The sequence below is a fragment of the Gobius niger genome (genome assembly GCF_951799975.1).
Source record: "Gobius niger genome assembly, chromosome: 20".
NCBI classification, from domain to species: domain Eukaryota; kingdom Metazoa; phylum Chordata; class Actinopteri; order Gobiiformes; family Gobiidae; genus Gobius; species Gobius niger.
In genome coordinates this window covers 22,284,962-22,300,831 of record NC_136871.1, presented here as the reverse complement: position 1 = coordinate 22,300,831, position 15,870 = coordinate 22,284,962, and the positions used below count along the sequence as shown (strand labels likewise).

The following is a 15,870-nucleotide window of genomic DNA, read 5'->3' as shown; positions in this document are numbered from 1 at the left end:
CTAACTATAAAAAGTTGGTCATTAATCTTTTATTGGTGTCTGAATTCTACTAAAATTAAACATATGAGTGTATAAAAAGTATACATTAAAAAGATTTTTTTTTTCATATTTATGAATAATATCTACAAAAAATATTTTGCCACAATTTCACAGATCCAAGATGAGGATTAGAGATGAGGCAACATGCATAGTCACAGTCTTTTTGGTAAACGGTGCAATCATTTCTAAGTGCAAACATGCAGGTTTACAGTGTCTCAAGTTTAAAAGTGTAGTGCAACATTCCAAAAAAATAAGCGATTCCTTTCCTTATAATGTAGCAAATGTTACAAAGTACTTGGATAAACCCACTGCGATACCTTTCCCTGAATTGTCTCTATTCTGCCCATGAACAGTTGCAAAGACATTGTGCACATGACAATTGCAGATCTTTAAACGCTGCTACAAGTCTTGGTGGATGTCAGGACTATGTGTGTCAGAGGACTTTGTAGCACTGTTGTCATCACTGTCCTGTGGCTGCTGTGAGACCAACTGCTGATATCGAGCTTGACGTTGGTAATCTGGATCAATGTTGATCCATTTATTGGCAACCCACTTAGTTCCATGGGTGACCACACAGCCACCATGGAGAGCATATTCATCCTGCTCCCCCACCCAGCCTGCAGGCATACATAGCACACTTCAATAATATGCAAACAATGTATTTATTTATTATCATGCCCAATCCCACCTTTTCCATCTGAAAGATAATTGTACCAGAAAACTGCAGTCCCTTTGGTTGGCGTTACTCTAAGGTTGCTCTTATCACAGTTCTTCCTAGTGTCCAGAAGGTCTACATCATTCTGTATTAAACACTGAAAGAAAACAACAAGTCAGTGGCAAACATGTGAATTTTCAGATATGAAAAACATGCAGTTTTAGGTTGGAAACTAATTCAACATCTCCTACAGTTACTCACCACTTCATCGTAGGTCCTGTTGTCTGCCACAGGGAATGCGGTCTCCCCGCCCCCTTCAACAGAGTTCAGGTAGAAGAGAACAGTGATGTACCTAAGTGTGCAACATAGATTTAAAGTTTGACACACACATGAGGCAAACACACTTACAGTACAATGAGCACATGAATGCCCTCAAGTGCATCTGACACTAACATTGTGCAATCACTAACAAATCAAATGCCCCAGTTACCACATAATCTACACACAACAATTAACATGTCCCTTTAACTGAAACAAAGCAACAAAACATGGGCTGGCAAGTTTGCTGTGTTTGCGGGCAGGTTTACTTGAATGCCAAAGACTAATTCATGCCAAAAGACCAAGACATTTCATAGGAATTTATAGTATTTTCAGCATTTTTATAAAACAGTTAATTACACTCTGACGTGTGTAATGGTTATTGGAGGTTCTATGTTAGAAGGCCGGATTTCACCCCTGAGCCTAACGTTGCCTACCCCTGCATTAGACACTATTATTTATGGGAATCACCTGCATGATGTCTCAAAAGGAGTGGAGGTGTTAGCTGCTAATCGGGTGTGTGTACAGGCAGTCTCAGGATAGACTGGACCACTGTCGTGATGGCCGTGGTAATGCCCTCCTTCTTCATAACGAACTACTTGTAATGGCTCGCTTAGGTCCACTATGGCAGGCGGGAGCCGAGTTAGTTGGATTACCCTGAATGGAAACAAACAGTCTTCAAGTATTAAGAAATAAAATGTCTGTTACAGCCTACAATTGATGACTTGTGTGTTTCTGACCTCTCTTTGATATCTTGAAGGACCTTGTGCGCTCCTTCGCCTTGGTAAAGCCATGTGTGTCGGCTGTTCCTCACCAACTGACTCCTCTTGACTCCTTGTTGCTGCAGGAAGCGCTGGAAGGCATCATTGCTCAGAAGTTTGAATTCCTCTAAACTCAGCAAACCTGATTTAAAGTCCATGAAAATATTGAAAACAGAACATGAAAAAAATACTTCAGTTCAATGAAAGTCTTTACTTTTAACTCATACCGTCACCATTCTTGTCAGCTTTGAGACCAGCATAGATTTCCTTCAAAGTGTCTGGTGTGAGCCAGATGCCATCCCTGACTCGAGAGTGTGTCAATATCTGTGACACAAGATTTACAAAAGACAAAACACTCAACACATCTGATCCAAACTTCTGATAACCCCAGCATGCAGAAATCACCTCAGTGTGTTGTAACTGTCCATCCTGATTGATGTCCAGAAGGTTGAAGATCTCTTCCGGACTAAGATTCAACTCCTTCACCAATTCTTCGTGATCTTCCTGAATCATCAGCTGGCTTTCCATGAGACCTTTCAGCTGAGCAAGCTGCATTACAACATGGCATTCATCCTCAGACAAAAACTCTGGGATTTCTGCAGGTTTGATAAAAGGGAAAGCATGTATGATGCAAGTAATAATATATAACCAAATAATAAGTAGGTCCATATATTTCACATGTATTTTATAGACAAATTTGTTTCTGCTAATTTCTCCCTAACTAAGAACCGTACCAAAAAGAAGAGGCTTCAGACTGAGTGTCCTCATGTGGTGGCTTTTTCCTGGTGTCAAAGACACCTTCTGGACATGTCCAACCTGGAATACATGTCTGGATGAAGTGATGTAGCTTTAAAGCAGTCAGTTGATTTTGGGGCAACAAAAACGTCAACCTTTTGCAGTATTGCTCACCCTAATACCCTCGACTCTTGGAAGTGAAAAATCACGTTGATAATCAACTTTTGACGATGCACCTCTGGAGTTAATGCGCGAATGGTCAGCGCCTGGAGCGTCACGACTACGGCTGTCATCGTCTTGCCCGCTGCTGTAGTGCACGTAGAACAACAGAGCAATTACATTAATTAAGTATACGTGAAAAAACACCATTACAAGCAGGAAATAGGAGCGAGAGCAAATGCTGGTTTTGTTGCACAGACGCTCGGTCTGCGGGTTGAGTGGCAAGGTCGCGCACCCCGACGCTTTCGCTTCTTCGGAATCTTGGCTTCCCTGGGTGCCAGTCATTTTATTAGACCCAGATGCAATGTGACTGCTTCTTCCTAGTTCTAAAAGTCCATCCGGACACTAGCCACATGAAAGGATATTAAAGCCAGCACTGCATTGACAGAGGTATCCTCAAAAGATGTATTTAAGCCTTTAGGATGATTCTTCGCTTATTCCATCAGAGGAAGAAGCTGTAGCTGTGCAGCACCTTGCACACACGTTTTATACTGCAAACACTGCATGCCAAGGCAGCAACCACTGCTATCTCTCTACCAGCGCCGTAGACACTGCAGCAGCAGCAGCAGCAGCCGCAGACACACAGCAGAGCGCACTGCGCACCATGGCACACATGACTTTTACTTTAACAATTGTGCTTTACATCGAAGCAACGATGCACCTGTTCAAACAAATTGCCGTTTTACGACCCGGTAATAATGGGTTTGCTTCTGTTAATTTGAAAGGCAAGACCAGGATTACTGCAGGCAGCCCGCACCCAGTTAACAATACAGTGCTGCCCTCTGGTGACTAAAGAAGAAATGCCACTCATCAAAGCAGAAGAAATGTGTCGCATTAGAGATATTTATGGTGAAGCCAGAAAATAATCTTGTAGGCTTATTACAATAATTATAATAATACAAACAAAGGTTTATTTTTGTTCGTGGAAAATGTTCGGTCAGTTGAAATTCGACATTTACAGGTAGGCGGGTTTCACATACTGGCCTTTTGTTTGTTACAAGGTTACATTAATCCACGTGTCTCTAAAACGTTCATCGACCCCTAGTTGGCTACTGTATCTAAGTAAAGTTAGCCCTGTTAGGGTTGACGTTAATCGTTACTCCAAACCCAAGTGTCTGCGTACATTGGTGTGTGAATGAGAGTGTGAATGGGTGAATGGGTGAATGAGAGTGTGAATGGGTGAATGAGAGTGTGAATGGGTGAATGAGAGTGTGAATGGGTGAATGGTTTCTTGATGTTAAGCACTTGGGCTAAAAGCGCTATATAAGTTGAGACCATTTACTATATTTGTGCTTACCGAAATACTCTCGTGTTTAAGGCGAGACACAGGTGAATAAAGAAACTTTGTAAATTTAGATCAATTTGAAACCTTTGCTGTAAGTTACTGGCTAAACTAGGAGAAAAAAAACATGTAAAGTTTGCTGTCATTTTATCCTTTAATAAAGGAATAATGTCTTCTATGAAAATACAAATACAAATGAAACCGGTTGTTAGTGAAGTAAAGACACAGAGCTTGATGCTTCAACTATGTTTTATTACTAGGTAACACTAACAAGATAAACAAACAGTATTGGGCCTATATGAACACCATACTGCGTGTTGTGGCTTCTTCATTCTGCTGCTTCTTTTGACTAAAGATTAAAATTAAGATAAGTGTTAAAGAATAGGTTATGTAACTATATTGTTGGTTATATTTGTTTACCTTGACAACTTCACGGCTCTTTGCCCTCAGCTTGTTGACCTGGGATTCAGCAATGTCGGCACGCTCCTGAGCCTCCTCCAGTTCATGCTGCACCTTCCTATGTCTGGCCAGGTGAGTGTTGGCTTGCTCCTCCTAAGTCATTACATAGTTTAGCCAAACAAGGTCCAGTTATAAAAAAAATACTTGCAAGTATTGTTCAAGTAGGTTCACTCACTGCTTCTTCCGACTGTCTTTTGTATGCTTTTACTTTCAGCTGAAGCTTGTCTACCAAATCTTGAAGTCTGCTAATGTTTTTCTTGTCTTCTTCAGTCTGAAATAGTGGAATTTGAAGAGTGCACACACAAATTAAACTTCAATAAAAATGAACTATAAATAAATATCCACATCAACAATTTACCTGGTAGGTAAGTTCCTTTAGTTTTCTTTCGTATTTTCTCGCTCCTTTTACGGATTCAGCACAGCGTCTTTGCTCAGCATCGACTTCACCCTCTAATTCTCTAACCTTTGAATAAAAACAAGAAGATTTGTGTGTTTGTTTGGGCTTTTTTTTTAAATTATAAAGTGTCCTTGGAACTTCTAAAACAAAGAATATTTTACCCTAGCCTCCAGTTTCTGGAGCTGCTTCTTGCCGCCCTTCATGGCCAGGTTCTCAGCCTCATCCAGACGGTGCTGCAGGTCTTTCACAGTCACCTCCAGGTTCTTCTTCATCCTCTCCAGGTGAGAACTGGTGTCCTGTTCCTTCTTTAGCTCCTCTGCCATCATGGCAGCCTGCAATACAAAATCCATGAGTAATGTTTCACTGACATGTGAGTGTTTATAAAGTCACTTATACACACATCAGTGATGGCCTTCTTGGCTTTATCCTCAGCATTTCTTGCTTCCTGGACAGAATCTTCTACTTCTCCTTGGATCTGGATCAGATCCGCCTCCAGCTTCTTCTTTGTGTTGATCAGACTGGTGTTCTGAAGTGATATATTTAGACTTCAATCTTTGTTTACATGAATACATTAAAAAAAGTGAAGCTTTTTTGTGTGTTTTTACCTGTGAGTGAAGAAGCCCCACACGCTCGCTGGCGTCCAACAACTCTTGTTCAGCCACTTTGCGGCTTCTCTCGGTCTGCTCCAGAGCAGCTCTCAGCTCCTCAATCTCTGCTAGCATCAAGTTGTTTCTGCGCTCCACCATGGCCACCTGCTCCTTCATTTCATCTTGACCCCTGAGAGCCTCATCAAGGTGCACTTGTGCATCCTGTGGCAGACAGTGATTGTTAATAATCCAGTTATTAACAATATGTTTATACTGGAATTGAACTAGTACAAGTACCTTGAGCTGGCCCTGCACATTCCTCAGTTGTTTCTGGGCTTCAGCGGCCTGGCGATTGGCATGGCTCAGCTGAATCTCCATTTCATTGAGGTCTCCCTCCATCTTCTTCTTGATTCTCAGGGCATCATTTCTGCTCCTGATTTCAGCATCCAAAGTGCTCTGCATGGTCTCGATGATTCTCTGGCTGTTCCTCTTTATCTGCTCGATTTCTTCGTCCTTTTCTGCAAGTTTCCTGTCGATTTCACCTTTGAGCTGTGTTAATTCAAGCTGAACACGGAGGATCTTGGACTCCTCATGCTCCAAAGTGGCCTGAAAATAATGACAGTTCTGTTGTGTATAAAACCCTATAGAAAGTTGCTCTAGATATTTTGAATATAGATTATACCTCGGCTTCTTCAAGTGAAGTCTGTAGTTCAGATTTTTCTGTTTCAACAACCTTTTTCCCCTTTTCCAATTCATGTATGGTTTTTCCATTTTCACCTATTTGTTCAGTGAGATCCGAAATTTCCTCTGTAATGAAAGTGATTAAATTATTATACTGGATTCATTAGAAAATATAATAGTCAAAATGTGCATACGCTGCAGGTTCTTGTTCTCCCTCTTCAGAGTCTCCAGATGGTCCAGAGACTCCTCATAAGAGTTCTTTAACTTGAACATCTCAGTGCTGAGAGACCGAGCTTCTTTCTGAGAGCCCTCCAGTTCGGCTTGGCTCTCTTCATACTTCTGCTTCCATTCTGCAAGAACCTAAACACATTCATAAATCTCTGTCATTTGACGGCTGTAGTGAAGTGGCCTGTTTAATATATTAGTAGAAATCAAACCTTGTCAAAGTTTCTTTGTTTCTTGTCGAGGTTAGCAGCCAGAGCATTAGCTCTCTCCACATCAATCATCAGGTCTTCCACTTCACCATGAAGTCTCTGCTTGGTCTTTTCCAAAGAGGCACATTTTGCATTCATAGCCTCAATGGATTCCTCTGCATCCTGAAGACGCTGAGCCAACTTTTTCCTTTGAAGAAAGACTCATTTAAACATTATAAAGACGAAGAATGATAAACACCTGTTTGTGAGAGACCTCACTGACTCACTTGGCCTCCTCCAGCTCCTCAGTGCGCTGAATGGCATCAGTCTCATATTTGGTTCTCCACTGAGCCACCTCACTGTTGGCCTTGGACAGTGCACGTTGCAGCTCAGCCTTGGCCTCCTGCTCTTCCTCATACTGCTCTCTAAGCAGGTCACAGTCATGACGGGACGATTGCAGGCCGTGAGCCAAGGCATTTCTGGCCTGTGGTGAAATTAAAAGTGTAACATAAATCTTATTAAATGCTTACTGCTAAAGCAGTGTAACTATACCTTAATTTCTTCTTCAATATGCCTCTTCAGCTCATCTATCTGCTGAGTGTAAGCCTGTTTGCTTCTTGTCAGCTGTGAAATTAGAGCATCTTTCTCTTCCAAATGGCGACTAATTTCACCTGTTGAAAAATTGTAGTTTTATTTAAACAATGGCAAATAGTCTGGCATAAGCATGATAAGGTAGAACGTAAATATGATAAAGATCAAATGTGTAATAACAAAAATGATAACAAACCATGTTCTGTCTGCAGTCTTGCTCTATGGACTCCAATGTCATTGAGTTGTCGTATATTTTCATCATTTTTTGATTTCACCTCACTGAGCTGATCCTCAAGACTGCGACACATCTTCTCCAGATTAGCCTGAAATTAATAATATAACGTTACCAATTTAATAATGTTTCCACTATTATGCTGAAATGATTACTTTTGCTTTTGCAACAGCCTCCATGTTACTTGAAAGGTCATCAATCTCCATCTTATATTCACTTTTCTCCTTCTCCAGTTTCTGCTTGACCCTCTGGAGGTTGTCGATCTGCTCTCCCAGTTCAGCCACAGTGTCAGCCTGCTTTTTGCGCAGAGCGGCAGAAGTGGCCTCATGCTGCAGAGTGGATTCTTCAAGATCTCTGCGCAGCTTTTGAAACTCAGCCTCTCGTTTCTTGTTCATTTCAATTTGAACAGAGGTGGCTCCACCAGCTTCCTCAAGCCTCTCACTGATCTCCTCAAGTTCCCTGGAGAGATCCGAGCGCTGCTTCTCCACTTTGGCCCGAGCAGCACGTTCAGCCTCGATTTCCTCCTCCAGCTCTTCAATACGAGCCTAATAAGACAAAAACATCAGCATAATGGAGTACTTATGGATGGGCTCAAAATCACAATAGACTCACCTGCAACTCTTTGATTTTCTTTTGAAGCTGAATTTCAATTGCTTGTTCATCTTCTATTTTACCAAGAAGTTGGCTCATCTCAAAGTCCCGCCTTAAAATGGAAATGAAAACTCATTTTGTTAAATCTAGCTATAAATATGCTTTATAGTTTCATGTATGCATGAATACTCACTTCTTAATTTTCTCTTCGGACTGCTGCTTGTCATTCTCCAGGTCCATAATGGTTTCATGGGCCAGTTTAAGATCTCCTTCAAGTTTTCTTTTGCTTCTTTCCAGATCCATGCGAATCTTCTTTTCCTGCTCCAGGGACCCTTCGAGCTGTTGAAGAAAGTAGAATATTTTTTCATCATTTTATTTTAATAGGTGTATAATTGATTGTCCTGACATACATCATCAACTTGCTGCTCCAGCTTGGTCTTGGCCTTGGTCAGAGTGTTGACTTTGTCTTCCTCTGCCTGAAGGTCATCAAGGGTCTGCTGATGGGCCTCTTGGAGGGCCTTCTTCTCCTTGGTTAGTTTCGCAATGGCTTCATCTTGAGAAGTCATTTCCTCCACAAGATTTTTAACCTGTCAAATGCATTGAAATGGATTGAGGCATTGCTGTATACACCATTGATTGAACAATATTCTCATGTTGTTGAACCTTGTTCTCAGTGGCGTGCTTCTCTTTCTCCACTTTGGCCAAAGTGAGCTCCAAGTCGTCAATGTCTTTCTTCAACTCGGAGCACTCGTCCTCCAGCTTCCTCTTCTTTGCAGTCAACTCAGCGTTGATTTCCTCCTCATCCTCCAGTCTCTCAGCCGTCTCTTTGACTTTGGCCTCAAGCTGGATTTTGGATTTGATCAGCCCCTCACATCTTTCCTCTGCATCTGCAAGGGTTTCACCTTCCTATTTTTGGAAGGATGTCCAGTGGGTAAAGCAAATTTTCAGCAATTCAAGGTCTATTAATTTTAAATATTCTATACATACAGATTGAATTTGGATCTGCAAGTCATTTTTCTCTTGGAGCAAAGTGACCATTTTCTCTTCCAGCTCTTTCTTCTTGGCCAAAGCTTTTGCCAGGTCCGCTTTGGTTTTTTCAAAGTCTTCTTTCATTTGGGCCATTTCTTTTTCAGTTTCTGCACTCTTCAGAAGAGGCTTGATCTTGAAGTACAGCTTCATCCATGGCCAAGTTTTGACATTCATGAACGAGCGGATGTTGTACTGGATGGAATAAATAGCTTCCCTGAGAATAGGGATACATATATATATTTAAGTTCACTTGAGTTAACGGCCAGCTATTTCAAAAACACAGTTTAGTTGATATAACTTAGTAATACAAAATACCTTCGCTCCATCATTTTGACAAACTCTCTCCTCGAGAGAAATCCTCTACATAAGGCCTGAGTCATTGTCACCAAAATAGCAAGTTTTTCATCTCGCATCTCTTCTAGTAATCCTAACAACCCCGCTTTGAAGAACACCTGAAAAACATCTTTCTGTTACGTTACATTTTGCAAAATGCTGCATGCCACATCTATGATTTTTTTTTAACCTTGGTGTGTCCAAACTTGTACTGAGTGTGGTCAACGTCAATAGAGCCCAGGAGTTTCTCTGAGGCCTTTTTGTTGTCAATAAATTGTCCCTCTGGGATGACACTGGCATTCAATACTTTGTATCTAATAAGAATAAGATACAATACTTTATTGATCCTGAAGAAAAGTGTGTTCTCCAGCTGCTTACATAAGTCACTCATAAAGAAGCAGGCAGTCATAAAATGAGCAAGTCTTAAAAAGTGAGAATCAGAATTTTAAATATTAATTGTTAATTTGAGTAACTTCTCTTTATAATGGCAGTGAAAATTACCTCTGCTTGAAGTCTCCATATTGGATCCTGCTTGGGAAGCCCTTTCTGCAGATGCGGATTCCCTCCAACACACCATTACATCTCAACTGATGGATAACCAGGAAGTTCTCCATCAGGCCTCAAAAAAATAAATACTAAAGTTATTATTAACCCAACTAATCGCACAGCCTATTATTGATTCATCATTGCAGCAGAAACCTGGAGTCTTGGATTCATTTGGAATCAAACAGCGCACAAAATGGGGATGAGTGCTTCTTAAATTGGTCATCAGCTTGCCCAGATTTTCCTGGAAGCAGACGATTTATTACTTTAAAATAATCCCAGAATTACAGTTAATAGAGTCAAACTATACAACAATGATTATACAATAACTTACCCTGAACAGAGCAGAAACTGTCTGAAACGAACCACCCTTTTTCTTACCACCTTTTTTTCCTCCTCCCTCACCTGTTAAATACAGATTTGTAAACTTTTAGATCATTTCATTTACTCATCTTCTATTTAATCATTGCTCAGCAATACTAAACTACATTCAAGGTACTTTAAAAACCTTTATTCAAAATGGGCTAGTCACCATAGCACCATAGCACCCAGCATGGTATAGCAGCCAGCATGATATTGCATTTTTCCCGTGCCTTTCCGTTTATCTTCAGCCTTCTACCCTCTCTGAGAAAGGCTGTGTCATGTTGGCGTCTATGTCTTTTTTTAATCAGATGGACTAGCCTTATTTTAAATAAAGACTTACATGATATAATAGAGAATTTTGATGAGTGAGGAGTGCCTTGGTTCTGAGATTGGGCTTTTTTAATTATTATTATTAATTACGACGTTTACCTTCAGCAGCATGGGTTGCATAAAGGAGGGCCAGCAGTTTGGCTGAAGACTTCTGATAGAGCTGAACCACAGAGTCGTTCAGGGGGTCTTTGTTCTTATCCAGCCAGCCATTAACATTGTAATCCACAGTGCCAGCATAGTGCACCAGAGAGAAGTGGGCCTCGGCTTTGCCTTTAGTAGCTTTTGGTTTTTGGAAAGGGGCACTTTTCCCAAGATGCTGGTCATACAGTTTGTTTTTGAAGGTTGTGTCTGTTGCCTTTGGAAACATACACTCCTCTTCAAGGATGGAGAAGATGCCCATCGGCTGTTGACACACAACAATAATGTCATTCAGAAAAAAAATGCTTACATGTTGATTTATCAAAACACTTCTTTGTACCTTTTCAATTAGCTCAATGCAGGCAGCCAAGTCCATCCCAAAGTCAATGAACTCCCATTCAATGCCTTCTTTCTTGTACTCTTCTTGCTCCAGAACAAACATGTGGTGGTTGAAAAACTGTTGCAGTTTTTCATTTGTGAAGTTGATGCACAGCTGCTCCAGACTGTTTAACTAGAAGCCAGTATATTGCATATTTTTAAATATAAACTTAATGCAGATCATAAGCAAGTCATATATTAAAAACTCCACATACGTCAAAGATTTCAAAGCCAGCAATATCCAGGACTCCAATGAAAAAGCTCCTGGGCTGTTTAGTATCCAGCATTTCATTGATGCGGACCACCATCCACAAGAACATTTTCTCATAGATGGATTTGCACAGAGCCGATACTGAGTTGTTGACCTTAATGACAGAAATAATATATAGAGTCCCATTTGACATTGGATTTTTGTATGATGTTGTTTCATACCATACCTGTGGAACAGTCTGACCTTTGGTCACAAACTCATTTCCAACTTTTACTCTGGGGTAGCAAAGAGCTTTTAGTAAATCAGCTGAGTTAAGACCCATGAGGTAAGCAATTTTATCAGCCACTAAAAGAAAGGAAGCACATCAGTTTCTTACTATTTACACCAGGGGTGTCCAAACCTTTTTCACTGAGGGCCACATACAGAAAAATATACAAACAACTGGGCCGCTCAGTAGAGGTCAGATATATAACTTCACCTCTATTGTATTAAAGTTAGCAAATTCAAAAAAATGTTAACTATGCTTTTTAATTGAATATGCTAAAAGTAAACAAAAAACTGCCTTCATCACAGCTTTCTATTAATGGAATTATTTGACTTTAAATGTATTCAATTAAAGCAAAAAAAAAAAAATGCAATTATATTTTTAGAATTAAAAGTAAGCCACAGTTGGGCCGTCGTAGGCCCGCGGGCCGTAGTTTGGACACCCCAGATTTACACAATCAAGCTCTGTATTTTGTTTTGTCAAACAGTGTTACCCTCAGAGCCGTCAGGCTCTGCTTGTTCCTCTCGCTGTTTCTGCTTAAACTTCATGTTCCCATGATGCATCACTGCACCAGTCAGCTTGTACATACTTGCTTTCTCTTCAGCATTGAAGCCAAGGATATCAATGGCGGCCTGTTGTAGATATAAAAATAAATGTCACAGAGTTACTTTATGACTACATCAAAGATATACATAAAAACACATACATCAGTAGCCATGAATTCTTCAACGTCATTGATACTCTTGACAGTGATTTCTCCATGACTGATCATTGGATAGTCATAAGGGTTGGTGGTGATCAGAAGTGCCTCTGTGGGTAGCAGATATAAGCAGATGTATAGCAGTTCATTTACACCATATTTGTTCTCTATAAATGCATTATGACGTTGAAATCCCACCGATGAGCTCAGGCTTGTGCCCTGTGGCCAGCTGGTAGAAGATGTGGTAGCTCCTCTCAGCAGACAGCTGGAAGGTCACCCGAGACTTCTCCAGCAGATCTGTGAAACAAAGCAGTGAGTGATGGCGCGCCAGGCTGTTATTCAACATCTTAGTCATGCAAAATGTCTTACATGTTTCGATATCAGCTGAAGCCAACTTTCCGGTGGTCCCAAAGTGGATTCTGATAAATTTACCCTATAGTGCAATTATCTGATTATTATGGGCAGTATTACACAAATGACACTCGTACAAAAGTGCATGGTATATTCAAGAGGTGTAATCATCAATAAGAAAAAAAAACATGTGTTGTCACAATGACCTGTTTTATTAACATGTTAATCATAGGACTTACAAAACGAGATGAGTTGTCATTCCTCACGGTCTTGGCATTACCATAGGCCTCCAGAAGTGGGTTTGCTGCAATGATTTGATCTTCCAGCGACCCCTGTCAATAATGTTTGACTTAGAGCCACTTCAAATGTTCTGATGTCATATTTTTAAAATTACATACCTGCATCTTGCTAGCAACCTGCTCAGCCTTCTTTCCTCCAGCCACTGCGATTGTCGCAAAGTACTGGATGACACGTTTGGTGTTGACCGTCTTTCCTGCTCCGGATTCTCCACTAATTAAGCAGGGAAGGAATATTATTAATACATACTAATCATTATCCAATAATGTGATCTATTTGTTCAAAAGATGTATTCACATTTCTTCGACCAAAAAGCGCAAAAACTCACGTAATCAGGATGGACTGGTTTTCCCGGTCTGTAAGAGAGACATGTGTGATGTTTATATTTCATGTTATTTTGTAGATTATCTGTAGATACCGTACAAACAGTGTTGGGGAGAATACTTTGAAATTGCATTTAGTTACAGAATACGGAATACTTGCCTTAAAATGTATTTAGTAAGGTATTCCGTTGTTTTGTCCAATCAGAGTTCTGTATTCTGAATACTTTGAATACTTCCATGTTGATTTGCATAATATTCAAGCATGAATGTGGCGTATGATTAAAATGATTACTACACTTGTTACACTGCCTGTTTTGAACTAATTTTTCACTAATTCAGAATGCATGAAAGCACTTTGCAAATGCCCACAGCCCAAAATAACATAGAGCTATGAATTTACTGAAACTGAAATTTAATTATTAATTAGGTGCAATGTATCCCTTTGATACTAGGGAAGTAACTGTATTCTAAATACCCTCAAATGAGAGGACATTTACCAGAATACAGTTACTCAAAATTAGTATTCTGAATATGTGTTTTCAGAAACTCCTCAACACTGCGTACAAATATTATAAAATACCTTGGAGCATGAACTGATAGGCGTTGTCAGAGATGGAGAAGATGTGAGGTGGAGCCTCTATTCTCTTCTTGCCCCTGTATCCTGCCACAACCCCTGAGTCATACACTGGGAGCCACTTGTAGGGGTTCACAGTCACACAGAACAGCCCAGAGTAGGTCTGTCAGGACAAAGAGTGAAAGCATAAGTAAAACTCACTGCTGTTTATGAGCAGATGGTTTTAAACTCACGTAGATCATCCACGCTGCATAACGCTCTTTGAGGTTGTACAGCACAGAAGGTTCACTCAGGTGGGTCATCATGGCCATGTCCTCAATCTTATCATACTTGGGAGGGTTCATAGGGAAGACTTCATCTTCCTTCACCGTCAGGGTCTGTAAAAAAACATGTACTGTGATTCTGTTTATGTGCTTGTTTGTTTTGTTTTTCATAGACTGAGAATTGCTAAACATGAGTATAGTTTAATGCCTTACCTTTTTGCACAGTGTCTCCACTGTGGCTTTTCCTCCCTCCCTCTTGATGAGTTTCCCCTTTAGGTACATCTCTTTAGGCTCAGTCACAAAGTAAGCTGTTTTAGCATCAAATGGCGTGTTCTGAGCCTCAATCCTCTCTCGTTCTGGCTTGCGGAGGTAAACGGCCGCCGGGCCAAAACACTCCATTTCCGCGTCACCCATGATGGCACTTTGCTGTTGAAGAAAAAAATTCTGTTAGATCAATTGTTGCTTTTACTATTTTACATCTGAAAATAAATTACCTGGGGAACACCAACCGAGCAATGTTCTTTCTGGCAGCCTTCAGTTCAGACTAAAACAGATACAAGAGTATTGTTTTAATTCTATCCTTTTTTTATTGCTGTCTTGAAGAGAAACATAACGTACCTTTGCTGGTTTATTGTCCTTGCTTAAGGTTATGCCGCTCTCTTTTATAGAAGTAAGAGAGCCCATCACACGTGTGCAGCACCTCGATTTGGGTGTTGTCTGGCGTTGTGCCTTACCTCTGAGCTGCCACTCAGGAGTTGCCATTGTTGCCAGACCATGTGATTTTCCTGCAAATAAATGGGTACTTTCAAAAGGATCTTTTAATATCTTACTTCTTGCATCTTGTTACTGTACCTGCAGTTTTTTCTCATGGTTTATTGTTTTCCCTTATGGCATTTGGCTTGAGTTGTAATGTGCAGGTGTTGTATGTTACTTGGAGACAACACAATGGTTAGACAATCCAAAGGTGTGACTAATGCTTCTACTTAATGCTGCTGGCACAACATTGTCCCTCACAATGCTTTGGAGAAGTTTTAAAAAGTCACTGCTATACTGTTTCAGAATCTTTACAAGTCAGAAATTGTTAAAAATGAAATGCATGCCAAAGAGCTTTGAAGAAAAGAAAGGATTGCCAAGGGATTATTCCCCACAACAGTGCCAACAGCTGCTTTTATTCTTGCACTTAAGGGATACACAAGAGGGACTGAGACAATCCCTAAATCTGGACCCAGTGAGTGACGGATGCCGGTTCAGTTGCCTTTAACATGAATTTGGTGTCTTTTCTTCAATGGTGAAAAGACACTGATTGTCTAGAAAGAACAATGAAAGAACACACTTAACTTGAGACAGGTCCTAAAAATTGGTGCTGTGGCAAAGACCATAAATCGGCAGATGTAAGATGAACAAATTCTACTGCGATTACACTTAAGATATAATGAGCTTCTGTCTTCGATAAACCGTTGTCATGTGATAGTTGCTCAGTCATATTAGGACAAAACTCAAATATAGAAGCAGCCTTGTGTTGATTGTCAAGCCACAAGGCAAATGCCAGATGCCCAAGAGGCTTATTGTGTTTTTATGGTCTTTGATCTCCCTCTGTCACTTTCTTCATTTGTCAAGCTGCAACAACTGCCCCTGGATAACAAACCAAGGTGATTGTTGTGTGCATTCCTAACTTGTAAATGACCACTAAAAGCATGGACACAAGTAGTAACGACCACGGTGTACAACGTGAGTACCTGCATTTATTTTCCATTTAGATTTTCAATAACCTATTGCGCTTCTCAATGGCACTGGTTTTGAGTCATTTGTATC

At 40.5% G+C, this 15,870-nt stretch overlaps 2 protein-coding genes across 2 annotated transcripts; both read right to left on the bottom strand.

Moving 5' to 3' along the window:
• Positions 1-20: 20 nt before the first annotated feature.
• On the bottom strand, positions 21-3,287 carry p4htmb (prolyl 4-hydroxylase, transmembrane b). Its single transcript, XM_079578912.1, has 9 exons — positions 2,683-3,287; positions 2,508-2,589; positions 2,179-2,369; positions 2,001-2,097; positions 1,753-1,915; positions 1,484-1,669; positions 956-1,046; positions 728-851; positions 21-656 (listed from the first exon to the last, which is right to left on the bottom strand). The coding sequence occupies exons 1-9, from the start codon at positions 3,010-3,012 to the stop codon at positions 439-441; spliced, it is 1,482 nt and encodes a 493-aa protein (XP_079435038.1). The 5' UTR covers positions 3,013-3,287; the 3' UTR covers positions 21-438.
• A 959-nt stretch (positions 3,288-4,246) lies between these two features.
• Positions 4,247-14,472, bottom strand: LOC306979628 (myosin heavy chain, fast skeletal muscle-like; the record flags this gene model as incomplete). The annotated part of the gene is made up of 38 exons (XM_079578651.1): positions 4,247-4,358; positions 4,430-4,561; positions 4,644-4,739; positions 4,827-4,931; positions 5,027-5,197; positions 5,266-5,391; positions 5,471-5,674; positions 5,750-6,058; positions 6,135-6,259; positions 6,328-6,493; positions 6,571-6,754; positions 6,834-7,030; positions 7,099-7,217; positions 7,334-7,460; positions 7,525-7,914; positions 7,982-8,072; positions 8,154-8,299; positions 8,371-8,547; positions 8,624-8,866; positions 8,948-9,203; positions 9,305-9,441; positions 9,513-9,636; positions 9,824-9,941; positions 10,022-10,109; positions 10,200-10,270; positions 10,658-10,961; positions 11,037-11,207; positions 11,290-11,630; positions 12,044-12,182; positions 12,257-12,360; positions 12,449-12,547; positions 12,620-12,683; positions 12,841-12,933; positions 13,000-13,111; positions 13,227-13,254; positions 13,802-13,958; positions 14,029-14,172; positions 14,272-14,472. The coding sequence occupies 38 exons, from the start codon at positions 14,470-14,472 to the stop codon at positions 4,338-4,340; spliced, it is 5,880 nt and encodes a 1,959-aa protein (XP_079434777.1). The 3' UTR covers positions 4,247-4,337.
• Between the last annotated feature and the right edge of the window lie 1,398 nt (positions 14,473-15,870).

Excerpts from the sequence above, each read along its gene's own strand:
- p4htmb (XM_079578912.1), bottom strand. The coding sequence starts at position 3,012 with ATGACTGGCACCCAGGGAAGCCAAGATTCCGAAGAAGCGAAAGCGTCG. Across the intron at positions 2,590-2,682 it reads CAAGAGTCGAGGGTATTAGG|GTTGGACATGTCCAGAAGGT; the intron begins GTGAGCAATACT and ends CATGTATTCCAG. Across the intron at positions 657-727 it reads TTATCTTTCAGATGGAAAAG|GCTGGGTGGGGGAGCAGGAT; the intron begins GTGGGATTGGGC and ends GTATGCCTGCAG.